This window comes from Lipotes vexillifer, unplaced genomic scaffold, assembly GCF_000442215.2.
Source record: "Lipotes vexillifer unplaced genomic scaffold, Lipotes_vexillifer_v1.1 scaffold194, whole genome shotgun sequence".
In the NCBI taxonomy this organism is placed as follows: Eukaryota; Metazoa; Chordata; class Mammalia; order Artiodactyla; family Lipotidae; genus Lipotes; species Lipotes vexillifer.
Genome location: NW_006771758.1, coordinates 650,625 through 665,895, shown reverse-complemented (window position 1 = coordinate 665,895; position 15,271 = coordinate 650,625). Strand labels below are relative to the sequence as shown.

Below are 15,271 nucleotides of genomic sequence, written 5' to 3'. Positions count from 1 at the left end.
TTTTTTTTGCGGTACGCGGGCCTCTCACTGCTGTGGCCTCTCCCATTGCGGAGCACAGGCTCCGGACGTGCAGGCTCAGCGGCCACGGCTCACGTGCCCAGCTGCTCCGCGGCATGTGGGATCCTCCCGGACCGGGGCACAAACCCGTGTCCCCTGCATCGGCAGGCGGACTCTCAACCACTGCGCCACCAGGGAAGCCCGACTCCAGATAAATTTGGTTTTATCCAACAGGAAAAGTGTCGTCTTATCCACATGGAATTTAAAACTATAGATCATAGAAGTTTCTGTGTTTACACATGCCTCCTCATCAATGAGCCAGGGCACATAATTAATTGACCAGAAGCCTCGCTGGGATTAATTAGCAGCTGTATGTGAAGAGCTTGGTTCAGACTTGCAGCACGGAGGATGGCTTTCCAGAGTGGCCAGATCCTGGATTCATAATTCAGTCACTTCCGGGGGATCTCATTGCTTGCCTAGTGTAATCCTTGGGGCTCTTGGCCTCTCCTTGGGCCAGTATGGGCACTGCGCGTCCAGCTGCTGCCAGCAGAGGGCAGCAGTACGCTGTGTGTGTTCAATTTGCATCCCAGATTAGCAAATCCCCAAGGATTGAAAAGAGGGAAAGTGGGTGTCCCCAGACTACTCTTGCTGCTTTTCTCTGGGTGTCAACACTGTCCTGAGTAATTGCAAACACAGACCTTTTACATTATGTTGGACTCGGACTCATCTGAAATAGAGAAATGAATACACGACTAGGAGCTGCCATCACAGACAGGAAGTAACTTTAATTAAATATTGTGAAAGTTGAAAAGTTTTTACAGCTTGAATGTTTGCAAAAAAAAAAAAAAAAATTATAACAATCTCTACAGTAGTTAGGTTCTCTAACAATTGAACTGTACAGTGTGTGTCTATTCCAAAAGTTTGATAAGAAGGTGAAAGGTTAGATTTAGAGATGACTTCATTAAGCTGCATCCTAGTACAATGTGAGGCCAGGGAATGTTCTGCAATCGTCATCCAGAAGGAGGAATAGTAAAAAATAATTGGGTTTTAAAGTTAAATCACTAGCAACATCTAATAATTTTTATAACATTCCTTAATGCATATTCAATTTGGAAGTTCCTAAGTTCTTTACTCAGTTTAACATTAATTATTTCCAGAAAATACTTCGCAAATGTATCTTATAACACCAAGCTGATGAATAATGTCATTGAAAAATTATATATCAATGCTCAATTCTATCAGATATTCACTGTTTTCCAAGAGTTAAATTTATTTTGTTGAATATGATGACTCTAAACCTTGTTTCATTTTCATCGATCATAATTTATCTGCAATAAAAAGCACCAAAATATTATAACCTGAATTGCCTAATTGAACTCCCTGAGATTTAAATAATCAGCTCTCTCTCTCTCTCTCTCACTACACACATACACACACCCCACATGCAGCTATTTCTTCATTTTAATTATAATATTTATACCAACCTCTTGCTCTGAAAAGGCCAATAAATTTTGGTATCAAAAAGCAAATTCTGGACCGCTCTGTAAATGTGACTACTAACCAACTCTGAAAAAGCTACCCTTTAAAAAACTATGATCAAAAAAAAAAAAAAAAAAAAAATTATAACAATCTCTACAGTAGTTAGGTTCTCTAACAATTGAACTGTACAGTGTGTGTCTATTCCAAAAGTTTGATAAGAAGGTGAAAGGTTAGATTTAGAGATGACTTCATTAAGCTGCATCCTAGTACAATGTGAGGCCAGGGAATGTTCTGCAATCCAGTCATCCAGAAGCTGTATTCCACCCCCACCCCCACCCCACCCCACCCCCCCGCCCCCCCGAACTGAAATCTTAATTGAATTCGCTATTTCATTTTCTTCTTAAAGCCATATTCTGTATTTAGGGTAACATCTTTTACCTGTAAAAAGTTCTGTGTAGAAGAGAGAGGGTCAGAGGGCCAGAACGTCTTTTCATCTAATCAATATCAATAGAGGCAACAAAACACAAATTATACACATTTTAAAGGCTCTTTGGACTTTCAAGAAAAGTTCTAACCACTACACATGGCTGACAGTGGGTGGCGTTTGTTGTCGAGGTCTGAGCCCGACACCTCACAGGCTGACCCGGGTCCTTCACAAACAGTTAAGGGGCTCACCAGACAAAATATGGCTTTAAATTGTACACATCTTCAGGCCAGCGCTTAGCACACGAATTCAGACAACCTTTCTGAGTACCGAGAAGCAATGCGTCCACTTTGCTTACATTTTCCAGTTTTATTATTATTATTAATCATTATTATTATTTCTCACCAAGAAAAATCAGCTTTGCTCCCCTCCCTTCCCTCCCGCAACACCCCTCCCCCACCCTCCCCAACCCATAAAAATCGCACTCTGACAGTCTAGTGAAAACCATTGCAAAATCCATATGGGGGCATGCACAGTTGCAGCATTGTTGTAAATTTCTTGCTCTACTAGAAAAAGTTACATTGTCTTAAGGTAACAAAACAGTTCTTTTGTGCTTTTCGATTTCTTTGTTTTTTTTTGTTTTTTTTTTTCTTTTTTTTCTTTTTCTTCTATTCTTAGACTGTTAGTGATGACTGACAGTTCTGGTGCACAGTTACAATGTACAAGTGAAATGAATATGATTTGCATTGTTAAGGCATCCAATCTGCTGGTTTATATTTATGTGAAAGACAGAGGAAATATACAAGCAGACTTAGGAAAGAAAGTATGTTCATTGATTTCTATGAAGTTTCTCCCCGGAATTTAATGCACAAAATGCGTCACTCCAAAGGGAGAGGTTTCATGCATATTAATAGAGTAAAACAGCATTAGGGTTTTTTCTGTAAGCTTCCAAAGCAAAGGATACATTTTTTTTAATCTACAGAACTAAATGCTACAAGAATAATATGCTACTATTTTTTGCCATATATTGGAAAAAACTTCTTAACTTACAAATAATACAAAAATAGACAATGGCTTTTGGGTGAAAATTAAAAAAATGAAGCATGGTTTAAAACAGTACTAAAAATAACTATAAATGAAATGTTTAAAAATCACATTGAAATAGCTAATATAACTATAGGTGGCCAAACAAATACGCACTTTTCACATAGCAAACATACACAATAAAATAAACTGGGAGTTGGAGGAAAAGGAGGAAGGGGAAAGCAATGTACAAATTCCAAAGATAAATACATTATTTATACGGATATCTTACAAAATCCCCTTTAAAACAAAAAGCCTTTTAATTAACTTTGCAAGTATGTGCAAGCTAAAGGTAGTGAGCTTTTTTTTTTCTTTGCAAAATATGCAGTAAAATCTTTTTTTGTGATATTGAAAAACTGTCTTAAGACATTAAAATGTATAAATAGAACAACAACTTTGGCAAAAAATCACAAAAAATCTACAGTATTTATAACTACATACAAAACACAACAGCAAAGAAAAAAATATCAGGCAAATGCATCCTCAGAGCTTTGCTGCATCTTTGCTATTAATTCCTATTTTTAAGAACACTTCCCAGATAATGAGAGCAAAAATTCCCATCAAACAGAAAACCATGTTTTGGAGATCTCAACCTTCTTCTCCTTTCTCCCAGTTTCCTTTTATTCTTAATTCCAAAGCACTTAACCTGTCGCTTCAATCTACTATGTTACAAATGGTAAGGGTCGACTGACAGAGGCGCTATCTCGGATGGGAAATCTGAAATACCTGCCATGTTGCTTTTGTCAGCTTTTGAAGGATTGGTATGAAGTCAGCATTTAGGATGAGTAAACTTTAACCATGTAAATGGCGGAGTGTAAGTGGGATTTTGGTTTGATAACTGGAGGGCGTAATGTGGAATTCTGTGCCTGACCCTGTTCCATGAAGTCTCAAAGGAGATTCTCACACAGCACGTGTGCCACCAAGCTCCCGAGAGGCCATAGGCTCCCAAAGAAGTTGACATAAGCAAAAGAGAGAGTGCTGTCAGGTTTAAATATGCAGTTTTAAGATCTGTCTAGAGGCACTGGATTTTTGAGTAGAAGGGGAAAATGTGATCACTTACATCACTTTTTAACTTTCCAGGCTGCATTTATTTACACAGTTACTTAAGACAACAATACAAAAGAGAGAAATAAGCTTGCACTGCTAAGGGGTGGCATGTTAAGTTAGATATTGGAAATGCACTGTCCGAGTAACTACCACTTGATATGCTTTAAGGCGCAAAGGCCGACCCTTAGTTTTCTAAAAAAATCTAACTGGCATTCCTATTCTGTCCCATACAAGCTTTTTTTTTTTTTTTTTTTTTTTTTCTTTTTTCTTTTTAAACTTTTTTGTAAATATCACCATTTCATTCTCCTTTTACACAGCTTTAAAAACATAAATTAAAACATGGAGTCTTATTTATAGTGTCCCTTGTATACAGCTTTATGGTTTATAAAAGACAAATGATTGCCAAGTTAAGCTTTAAAAAAAAAGAGAGAGAGAGAAAGAGAAAGAGGATTTGCTTTTATCAACACAGAATAAATATATCCCCCCAAGGACTTGGGAGGTACAACTGTAACCAACACCCTGCATTAGCAGATCCCTTCCAATTTCAGTATTTGCAAGGTCGGTGATATTGTTTGTTTAAAAATCTGCAGTTATTGTGATTCCTCTTAAAAAGGCCTGAGTTAAAAGTTCCACTCTGGGACTTGTATCAGATTACTTTCTGTAGCAGAATCCAACCTCTTCATTAATAAAATTCTTCAAGGCAATTCTTTCACATGGGAGGAACAATCATGCCAGATATCGCTGTGAAAAGAGAAGACAAGAGTAAATGGTTTTGCATCCAAACTTCTCACTGAAAGAGAGGAAAAAAAAAAAAAAAAAAAAAAAAAAAAAAGATGGCAAAAAACACCCACACGCCACTATGTTGGTTGAATATTAGCCACACATGTGCTTTCTCATCTTCCCTGGAGGGAGTTTTTATTATAAAATATACATGTACTTTATTAAGAATGATAGTATGTCAGCATGGGTATGTGTCTTTAACAGAAAAGAAGATCCTAAGCATCCCTCCAAATCTGATTTCAATTTTAAAACATAACTGGAAAAGTCACATAGTTTGCATACTGCTGGGAAAGTTGCAGCCCAACGCTTGCAAAATAGTGAGAATTTTCAGTTTGTCACTCTTTTTTTTCCCCTCCCCTTCGCTTCCAAAATATACAATAAAAAACTGGTCCATTGTAACAGCCAGTAGTTTCTACCACAACCCGTGGCTCTGCCTGTGCTCTGTGTGAGCGTGAGGACGGAGGCTCAGAGCAGCGATCTGAGTGACTCCATTTGGGTCCTCAGGCCTGGGAGAAGGGGATACTGGCTCCAGAAAGCATTGTTCACTGGAGGATGCGGACGCAGAATGTCTTCTATGCCACTGCTCCACTCAGGGTTTCTGGAATGGTCTGACCATGTCCCTAGAAAACTGTAGCCTAGGGAAGCTAAAGAGAGATCCTAGGCAAAGGGAAGGCTGTATGGGATAATCAAAACTCTTGCAAAGCCGTTGTTAGGAACCCACACACAGCTGTATTTAGGAAAGCATGGAATCTGACAGCGTTCCACCCCTGGCTTTTCTGCCTGCTGGGTATGTCCCCCTGCCACCCGAGCTAGTTGCTCGTCTCCTTGCACCTCTCTGCCTCCTCAGCTAGAAATGCAGTGTATCAGTATTTGCAAGGGCCGTGATATCGTCAGGGCTGTTGGAGATTTAAGTAAAACCACCAGTGCGCAGTGCTTAGCCCGGATCAGCTCCTAGTTAATAGAGGTGGGCTGCTGTTGTTTTTAACTTCTGCCGCTAAATTAGCTGTGTGACCGGTGCGAACTGCTTAACTTCTCCGGGCTTGTGTTTCCTCATGTGAACTAGGTACCATCCGATATGGAACACTTCACAGGATGGGTATGAGGAATAAGTGCAGGGATGAGTGCAGAGTTCCGGATGGCAACTTTGAAGTATGCGGAGATGAGAGCGATGCTTGCATTAGAAGCAAGAGGCAGCCATCTTTGTCTCCCAATGATGGCCTAACATCCTGTCAGGCAGAGAGAGGAAGTCATTGCTTTCTTTTTGTTGGCAATTCTAAATTTAAATGAATGTCCTTGTCAGTGGTGACTGCATCTAGGAAGTGACCCTCTAAATTTCCCAACTCTCATGTCTGCGAGAATGTGCCTTTGTTTTTAAGCGAGCCCCAACTACCACAAACCGTGCAGTAGACGTCGGAAGGCCAGGTGAGGCTGTGAGCCCTGTGCGCCCCACGTTCCTCTGCTTCCCCTACCCCCAGCCCTGGCATTTTCAATTCAATTTTTTTTAAAAAGTATTTTGCCAAACAAACGCTTTTTCCGTTAATTTTTAAACCCATCTGTATTCACAAGGAAATTTAATCCACATGTTTCTGATTCATTTACACGTAAATCATCCACATGTTGTTTTGCAAGAGCCGTTTCGCAGTCCAAAAGCTCCCGGAGTCTTTTTTGTAAGCCATCATAAGCCATTTTTCTTAGAAACAGGAAGTGTGACTTGCCAAACGCAGACCAACTTAAACCCCCAAAGATTTGGGATCCATTGGAGATGCAGTCCCCTTAAGATTCAAGTGAGCCCTGGATTCGACTGAAATGGGGAGCTGGGTATTTCAACCCAAGCCTTGAGAATTCAAGATGCTGTAGCTCCAAAGGCGAGGGGGAGGTAGCGGGAGCAAGAGGGTCTTTGCAGTGTGACAGCTCAGCATGGTCCTGCCTCCCTAAGGATCTTTTCCTCCAGGCTGGAGGTGCGTCCAGGCACCTTTACTAAAGGCAGGGCTTTCCGTGGGAGTTCTAACCCTCTGGCAAAATAAGTGTGTCTCCTTATGCCTTCCGCCAAAATCTACTGTGTGTGCCTGGCATTAAAGGGCAGTCTCCTGTGGCATACATCAGGCAGCGTCAATATGATACAAAGCAAAGTAGAGAACTGACCAACTTCCTGCTATTTCCGTCAGTGGACCCAGCCAGAATGTATCAACTGGGCCCTAAAAACATCAGGATTTTTTTTTTTTTTTTTTTTTTTTAATTCTAGATGACCAGAATTTTTTTTAAAAAGAGCTACTCAGTATTCTGCTACCTGAATAGTATGTTAGATCAATTAGATTAAACTTCTCTTAGGGCCACATTAAAAGCTATAAAGCAAAGCTAAGTGATGTGCTGCGAGTCCAAAGATAACTGCTTCTTAGTCTGGAACACAGGAGTCAAAACCTCCAGCACCTTGAGAGCCCAGGCTGGGATCATGAGTGAGCAAGGTCCCCGCCGTGCGGACTGAGGTCTGTAGGGTGGGTGGCACTCTAAACGCTGCCCCGGTGCTGCCGTGCGGGAATGCCTGCTCACAGCCACCCAGCTTTCCAATTACTTCTAGAGAAGGTGGGCAGGTGGATTTTTTTTCAAAGATAAAATAGCCCAGTCTATATGTGTTAGCAAAAAGTTAAAATTAAAACCAAGTGAACAAACGTACATATCTGGGGGTATCTAGGGCTGGCCGTGGTCTGCCCGCAGTTTCCTACCTTTCCTTCGTTGGACTTCAGATTCCTCTGGGTGGGGTGGGGGGGGGGTCTAACAAAAGCCAGGGAACCTCTCTCCAGAAGAAGCCCCAGAGGTACTTACACCCAGAGTTTTGCACGTAATATCAGGGGGTTACAGCTCCCTAAATCTCATCCGTCACTTCCTGAACTCCAGACGCAGAACCCTCACTGATGAGTAAATTTGGGGAAAGGAGCTCCCTTTGTGGCCTCTGAATTTAGGCACCTCTAAAGTGGCCGTTTAATAAAGAAACCTCATTGCACGACTACAGGGAAGCTCCCGGAATGTTAGAGGCTGTTTTTCTTGTATCCGTGCTGTAATCCCCAAGATTACTTACGTGGGTGAGAGGGATGGGTGTTTCAGGCTTAGAATGTTCCAGAAATGCCACTGGCACACGCACTTGGCCCAGTGGGGCCCGTGAAGATTTCCATGAGGACACGACAGTCTCAGAGAGTAACATGTGCCAAAGACATCACAAGACGGAGGAGGCTCTGCCATTCCCCTGGCTGCTGGGTGAGCACGTGCCCTGACCAAAGCGCAGAAAACTACTGGCTTGAGAGGCAGTGCATTTTTCAGTGTGATAAGAACAAAGACAAAACGGAAAGTTTTGCCGAGCTGGGAGAGTTTGGAGCGAGAGGGTGGAATGTGGTCTTCCTTGAACCACCATATGTGTAAGAAAGAATGAGGAGCTAATCAGGAACAGAATGGGGGGAAGAGCTTGCACAAACCGAACATGTGCGTGGAGCGAAAGACAATTCCAGGAGATTTGCTACCAGGCTGCAGATACTTGGGTGAGGCCGGCCAGCCTGCACTTCAAGGAGGTGGGGAAAGAAAGCAGCACGGTGCGCGGACAATTTTTGTAAAATCACCCTGGCCTTTTTGTTTTAAATTCTTCGCTGCGGAGAGAGTCCGGGACATGGTTGGGGTTTCAACTCCCCACACTGGGGACAGGTCCAATGGCGTGGTGACAGCATTCTTGGGGCTGCCTGTCTCTCTTGATTAGTGAAGTCCTTTGAGGCCTGAAATTGCAGAGAATCCATGCTGTAGGGGCACAGCTTTAGGAGAAGGGAAAGGATGTCTCCAGGACAATAGCTGAGCGGACGAGGTGACTCAGGTCTCTGGGCTCTGAAAACAGACACACTTGGGGACTCTAAGATCAGGATTGATCAATGACGTTATCTACATAAGAATGGAAGGAGATTTCTCTGTGTGTTTGTTTTTTTTTTTGGCTTTTTTTGCGGTACGCGGGCCTCTCACTGTCGTGGCCTCTCCCGTCGCGGAGCACAGGCTCCGGACGCGCAGGCTCAGCGGCCATGGCCCACGGGCCCAGCCGCTCCGCGGCATGTGGGATCCTCCCGGACCGGGGCACGAACCCACGTCCCCCGCATCGGCAGGCGGACTCTCAACCACTGCGCCACCTCTCTGTGTTTTTAATCTTTAAATTCAAAATATGTCTGAATTTCCCAAGTTTTTCATGGGATGTTCACTGGTGTTAACATTCGGAAGAGTGTTCTGTGGGCAAAGAAGTGCAGAGAACAGAATGGGAGACGCTTTTTTTCTTTAAGCGCGAGGTGTCTCAGAGCCTTTATTAGTTAAACATACGTGCATTGTGACTCCAAGACAGTGATGCGGTAAACACCAGCTTCTAGGTTTGTTTGACCATAACATTTTCTTTTCCTTTTGTTTTTAACAGAACACCTATGGGACCCCAGAAGTACTGAGATAGAGTTGCTTTGTCCTAAAAAATTTCTCAGACGAATCGTAAATCGTCAAAGGTTTTAGCTACCTGGGAGAGAAAACCAGTTGGGATCACAGTAGAAACTGTGAATTTTAAAGTATCAGTAAAGAATGGAGCTTCTGACTCCCAGGTAAGGACTTCCTGTTGCAGCTTCTCCCTGCTTCTTGGTGCTTCCTGTGCTGCAGAAGGGTGCACAGCCCCCTACCCATGACTCTGGCTCAGGTTATCCTTGATCCTTCTGCCTGGAATGCTCCTCCCCCATCTCCCTGGTCCCAAATCCTACTTGCCCTTCACCTAAGGTCCAGTTCAAAGGCACCCTTCTCCACGAGGCTGCCCTGAACTCTCCCTAATCTTTCCGTCCTCTGAGCTTCCACAGCTGGGCACCCAGCCTCTCCCAGACAGATCTGCTTTCTTTCCCCTGGTGTCATGTTTCCCCTAACACAGGAAAAGCTTTTAAGGTCAGCATTTTCTGGTCCACGTGGTCCTAGCCCAGCGGCTTGACTATGACCATTTCGTTTAGCACGGGGGCTGATACAGTATTCAGTCGGCCTGGGATTTAACCCCAGGCTCCCCCTGTGTGCTAGCTGCGTAACTCTGGATGAGCCAGCCTGCCTTTGTCTCAGTTTCTGCATCTGTACAATGGGGACAACGGGTAACCTATATCTAAGACTGGTTGGGAGGAACACACGAGACAGTGAAAAAGCCAGGCTGGGAAGAAGCCCTGCCTCCCACGTTAGTGGCTGTGACCATTGTCATCACCATCATGTGAGACCACAGTGCGTATCTGTTGGGGAATAAATGTGAGTGCTGTCACCAGAGGAGGCTGAGAAAGGGCTGCTGGGGAAAAGGGCCTCTAAGGAGTTGGCTTAAAAAGAAAAAAGAACGGTGGACAATTAGCAGAGTGGTAGCCGGAGGTAAAGAGACCTTTAAAACACTTAAAACAGCCTAAATGTGTCACCTCTGATCTTGTTCATGTGGTCAGTTTGCTTAACCAACTCTTCCTTCGTCACCTGCCCTGTCTTAATGATCACAATTCTGAACGAGGTGGGTCCAAATGAAGCAGGTGTTACTGTAACAATGCAAAGGAGGAGGCCTGCAACACTTCAGAGATTCTCACCCTCAATTCTATAACCCACCTGTGTCCTTTCTTTTCTTTTCTTTTTTTTTTTTTTTAAAAATAGAAGTGGAATTTAGACAGCTGAAGATGAAGTAATTCTTTAGTTATGGGTCTAGCAGCCTCCAGTCAGAATGTCACTTTTCTCAGGGGAGACTCCAAGGCAAGAGCTCCCTGAAAACAGTGATGCGTCACACCCATGTCCGCAGGGACGGCGTGCAGAGGACAGACGTGTGATCCCAGGTGTGTGGGCCCTGCCTGGCGAGTGGATGGTGAAGAGTGGAGTGGGCAGGAGGGAGGACAGCTTCCAAGGTGGTATCAGTTAACGTGACTTTAATTTCCCAACTCATTCCTCCTCTGCTGCCACCTCCCCCAAACTAGGGACGTTTGATACATGACAGTATTGGAAAAACAAAAACCACCAGAAGGTATCTCCAGGACACACGCTCAACTAGAAGGAAAGGGCAGTGTCATCCACAATAGCAAATCCAGCACAAAGTGTGTCCCTGAGTCACACCCTAAACCCTCCCAGCTGTGAGCTGTGCATTAGAAACGTGATGGAGACTCAGCCGCTGATCAGAAGCAGGGAGCAGTCTCTGTACTTTCGGAATCTGTGCAGACATGGGTTAGAAATGCCCTAGGGGTGACAAATGCACAAACTTTCTGTGTCCCTGTCTTGTGTGTGTGTGTGTGTGTGTGTGTGTGTGTGTGTCCCTGTCTTGATGCCATTTCATCATTACTTAAGCGTACACACACACACACACACACACACACACACACACACACACACACACACACACACACACACACACACACACACACACACCAGAAGTTCCCTAGATCCAGGAGGTTCCACACACACACACACACACACACACACACACACACACACACACACACACACACACACACACCAGAAGTTCCCTAGATCCAGGAGGTTCTAAAACTCAAGCTGAGTCCCTACTTTCAGTCCCTTCCTGCTCCCTCCTCCTTGGCCCACGTGGCATGAAAAGACACTCGGCCTCACGGAACGGATGCCCACTTCAGTCAGTCACTGGTGGCCAGTGATACAGCTGTGACCCTGCAAGGGCCGTGGGCCTTTTCTTCTCAAGCGCCAGCCCTCCACGGCGGATTACAAACCCCGTTAAACCTTCCTGACGTCAAGTCTGTGTTTAACAAGCATTGTGATTGGCAGTTCAAGAACGGTAGATTTCTGCTTTCCATGGGTTTTATCCTTATTTAAACCCATTATAAGTTACGTTCGCTTAAGCATGATATCCTCAGTTTGCCAGCTGGAGGTGTACTGTGCGTGCCAAAGCATTATTTTTAGCGGAAAAAGAGACTTGCGTGAATGGGTGGCTCCCCTTCGTGGGGTGGGCATTTCCCATCAATCAATCACAAGGAATATTGCCTGAAGTGTCGTTCCACAGTCCCATTATCTTCCTTTTCCCTCTAAGAAGATGGCTTTGCCAGTGTATGTATATTTCAGGGAGGGGGCAGGGGCACTGACCCTGGCTGTGCTGGGCAGACCGGCCAGCAGGTCTCTGAGGAGTGCCTTGCTGAGCCCTTATGGAGTCAGAAAAGGAAGCAGGAGCTCAGGCTCAGGAGTCACACAGATGGGGTTCAGTTTGGGCTCCACCACTACTAGATATGTGACCTCGAGCAAACGGGGCCTTGACTTCCTCATCTGTATAATGGGAGTAGTACCAACCTCATAGGGTCTTCAAGAGAATGGACGTAAGTTTACATCAGTGTAAAGTGTCCTGTACAGAGTACGTGTATAGAAGTATACAGAGATAGACAGAGACGTAAGAAACAGGGCTGCCCCCCTGACCCCTCTCGACCTCCATGACTCACCTCCATCAGTGAAGATGGGCAAGCCGGCTGTGAAGGAAGGCTCCGTGGGGCACTGGGTAGGCTAAGGGCTTAGGGCATAGACCCTGAGGGTTTATATTCATCCCCACTGTTTCTGGCTATGCCTATGGGCAGGTGTTCTCTCTCCTTATGCCTCAGTTTTATCCTCTGTGCAATGGAGATCATAATTGTCCTCATGTTTCATCAGGAAGTTGTGAGGATTAAATAAGATACAGCAGGCTCAGTGCTTAGCACCGGTCAGTGCTCAAGGAGTGGCAGCTGATGATTTTATTGATCTCACTTCCCTGCCAGCTGCCTTACGAACCCTGGATACATCCCATTTGCCCGCTCTGAGCAGTAAAGTGCTTGGAAGCTGGAGGGAGGAGATGAACTCTTGAGCCTGAGTTTGAAGCCAGCCTCTGCCACCCACCCCTGTCGGAAGTCAAGCCATTCCATAACCTCGCTAACCTTTCGCTTTCTCGTCTCTGAGGTAGGGGCCCTGAGTGCTGATCACGCGATCCCACTGTGGGGAAGGAGGGAGGTCGTGCAGGTCAACACTACAACTCAGCGCCAGTAAGAAAAGCGTAAGAAATGGTGGGACCCGTTTTAAAAGGTTGGGTTTCTTCTCGATGAATAGAAAGGTCACCTCAAATTTGGGTACTCTGTTATTTTCCATGCTCCATGGCGGGGAGGAAATCAAACAAACAGTTTTGATGTGAACCAGACTCCTCTAGTAGCACTTTGGGGTTTCTGGTTCCCAGTAGTAAGTCTTGGGTCTTTGGTCTAAGGTGCTGTAACCTCAGGGCTCTGGCTTGGCCAACTCACCCCCTCCCCATTATCAGCCCCACCAAATGTGCATGCTGACACAGGCAACAGGAAGGGAACCTACTTCAGGAGAAGGCCAGTCCCGGGAGAGACCCTGCAGTGGAGAACTTGCTAGAGTCCACAAAAGACTGATCTGATTATGGCGACCACAGGGAATGAGAGAGGAAAGAGAAACGATGGCATTAGTAAGTGGAAACAGTATTCTCAAGCAAATCCCAGGCCTGAGCGGAATTGCTGGAGTTGGAAAGAGAACTGCTCAGGCGACTCCAGCAGAGGAGGGATGCCGGGGGGCGGGGGGGCGGGGTGGGGGGGCGGGCGTCAGGGACCAGGGCCGACGAGGGTGAACACAAAGGAACAGAATAGATGAGGGTGGACAGAAGCAGGGCAGGCCCAAGGCCGATCCCCTCACAACAGTGGCGCATCTGCTTCAGGCCCTGGGAAGGTGAGTCAGGGCGTCTGGTTGGCCCGGGTGGGGCCTGGGGCTTACCTTGCAGGCTGTTCCCGTTGGTGCTGGTGCAGGTGGGAGGTGGGGAGGTCTGGGGTCTGACCACAGGCGCAAAAGCACTCTTCTGTTTCACGGCTGAGACCATGTTGGCTGGTGAGAAGGAGAAGATGCCGGAGGAGCTGCTGCAGTTGGAGGGGAGGCTTGTGGAGGAGGCCATGGTGGGGCTGGATGGCACGACTAAGGGGCAATGGGGGAAACAGAAATCAGTGCCTCTCCTGGTGTCGTGACACAAGGCAGCTCAGCTCCGACCCTGACACCCATCCTTCTCAGGCCACCCTTACAGCAGGACCCTGCCCTGAACTCTGAGGGTCTTGTCTGCTCTCATCATTTGGTACTCGGCATGTGCTTCCTTTTGTTGTAGGCCGACTATGTACCAGGCAGCGTGCTAGAGCACCCCAAGCCAGGAAACAAGAGCGCTCTTATAAGGGGTAGAGTACCACGTGATAGCCTCAAAGGTGAGTATGGCCAACTCTGGGGAGGCAGGGAAGGGAGACCAAAGAAGGCTTCGTGGAGGGGGTGTCAGGGGAAGCGTTCCAGGCAGGGCCTAAACTAAGGTTCTAGCAAAGGGTCTGGGGATACAAGAGACAGGAGGAAGCCAACCTGAGAGAGTGTGGTCACCAGTGGAAGGAGAGGTGTGAGAAAGAAGAGTGAGTTGGAGGCAACCCCAGGATTCCAGCTTAAGGCACTGGCGGATGGTGGTGTGTATGTGTCGCCTGTCTCCCCATGGAGCTACAGCTTCCCGAAGGATATGACTGTATCTTCATGCTCCACAAGACAGACAGAGGTAGGTCGGAAGCCAGGCGGGTAAACAGTCTGCCACGTGCAACATGTGTGAATAACGCAGGACTACAAGTCAAAGTTCCAAATTCTCTCTGTCCCCCGCGGAGCTGTACAGAGATGAGTGTGAACTAATAAGCAGCAGGATCGGAGCCTTATGTAAATACTCACAGTCTGGGAGTGGTGGGGACGTGAATCAGCAATGATAGAAGACCTCTGGCAGTTCAGAGAGAGAGAAAACCTAGCTGCTTTGGGAAACGAAAGAGTTTGGGCGATGCACGTTCTCCACCAGCCACAGTCCTCTCTGCCTGGCCTTTCATTCATCTTTTGCTAGGTGACTTTCGGAGACAGATTTTGAGCACATGAAAGCCCTCTACACTCAGAACTGGTGCCATCACACACTCACCTTCCATTTCCTCCATCTCCTGGGAAAAAGTATGAATCCTGTCTGATGATTTTCAGGCACTTAGTTCAAATTCTAGGCACTTCCTCCTTTACTGTATTATTTTTCACATTTATGTAATAAACATTATATATTGCTTTATCAATCACCTGCAAGAACCTTCACCTCTTTTTCGTCTATGTCATTGGCCAAGCAAGCTTAAATTGGGACCTATTACATCCTTTTGATACCTGAGCAAACCCAGCGAGCTGAGACTCAGAAAATAGTCCGGTGACTTGCCCCAGGGCCATAGCTGGAAGGTGAGGCCAGGAACCAAACCCAAATGCAGTGCTCTCTCTACTAGGCTACCCTGCTAAGCGAACAGATTGCCATCGGACAGGCCCCTTCCCATGAGCACACCAGAGTCCAAATTGCCAGTTAGGTGGCCTCCCCCTCGGCCTACTGGCTTTGGAAAGTTAGGGAAGTGGTTATCAAATCGGTCACAGGCAGCAATTGCCATCGGGGGGGGG

General features: G+C 45.9%; 1 protein-coding gene across 5 annotated transcripts in view; it reads right to left on the bottom strand.

Moving 5' to 3' along the window:
* Nucleotides 1–4,305: 4,305 nt before the first annotated feature.
* The window catches only part of EBF1 (EBF transcription factor 1), a 401,223-nt gene continuing 390,257 nt past the window's right edge, over nucleotides 4,306–15,271 (bottom strand). Inside the window, exons 14-15 of one of the 5 annotated variants that reach the window (XM_007447113.1) lie at nucleotides 13,565–13,759; nucleotides 4,306–4,771 (exon numbers count right to left, since the gene is read on the bottom strand). In XM_007447113.1, the coding sequence (XP_007447175.1) occupies nucleotides 4,740–4,771; nucleotides 13,565–13,759 (227 nt within the window). In that variant the 3' untranslated portion in view covers nucleotides 4,306–4,739. The remainder of the gene's footprint in view (nucleotides 4,772–13,564; nucleotides 13,760–15,271) is intronic. The other 4 variants (XM_007447111.1, XM_007447110.1, XM_007447112.1 and 1 more) reach the window with 4 other exon arrangements.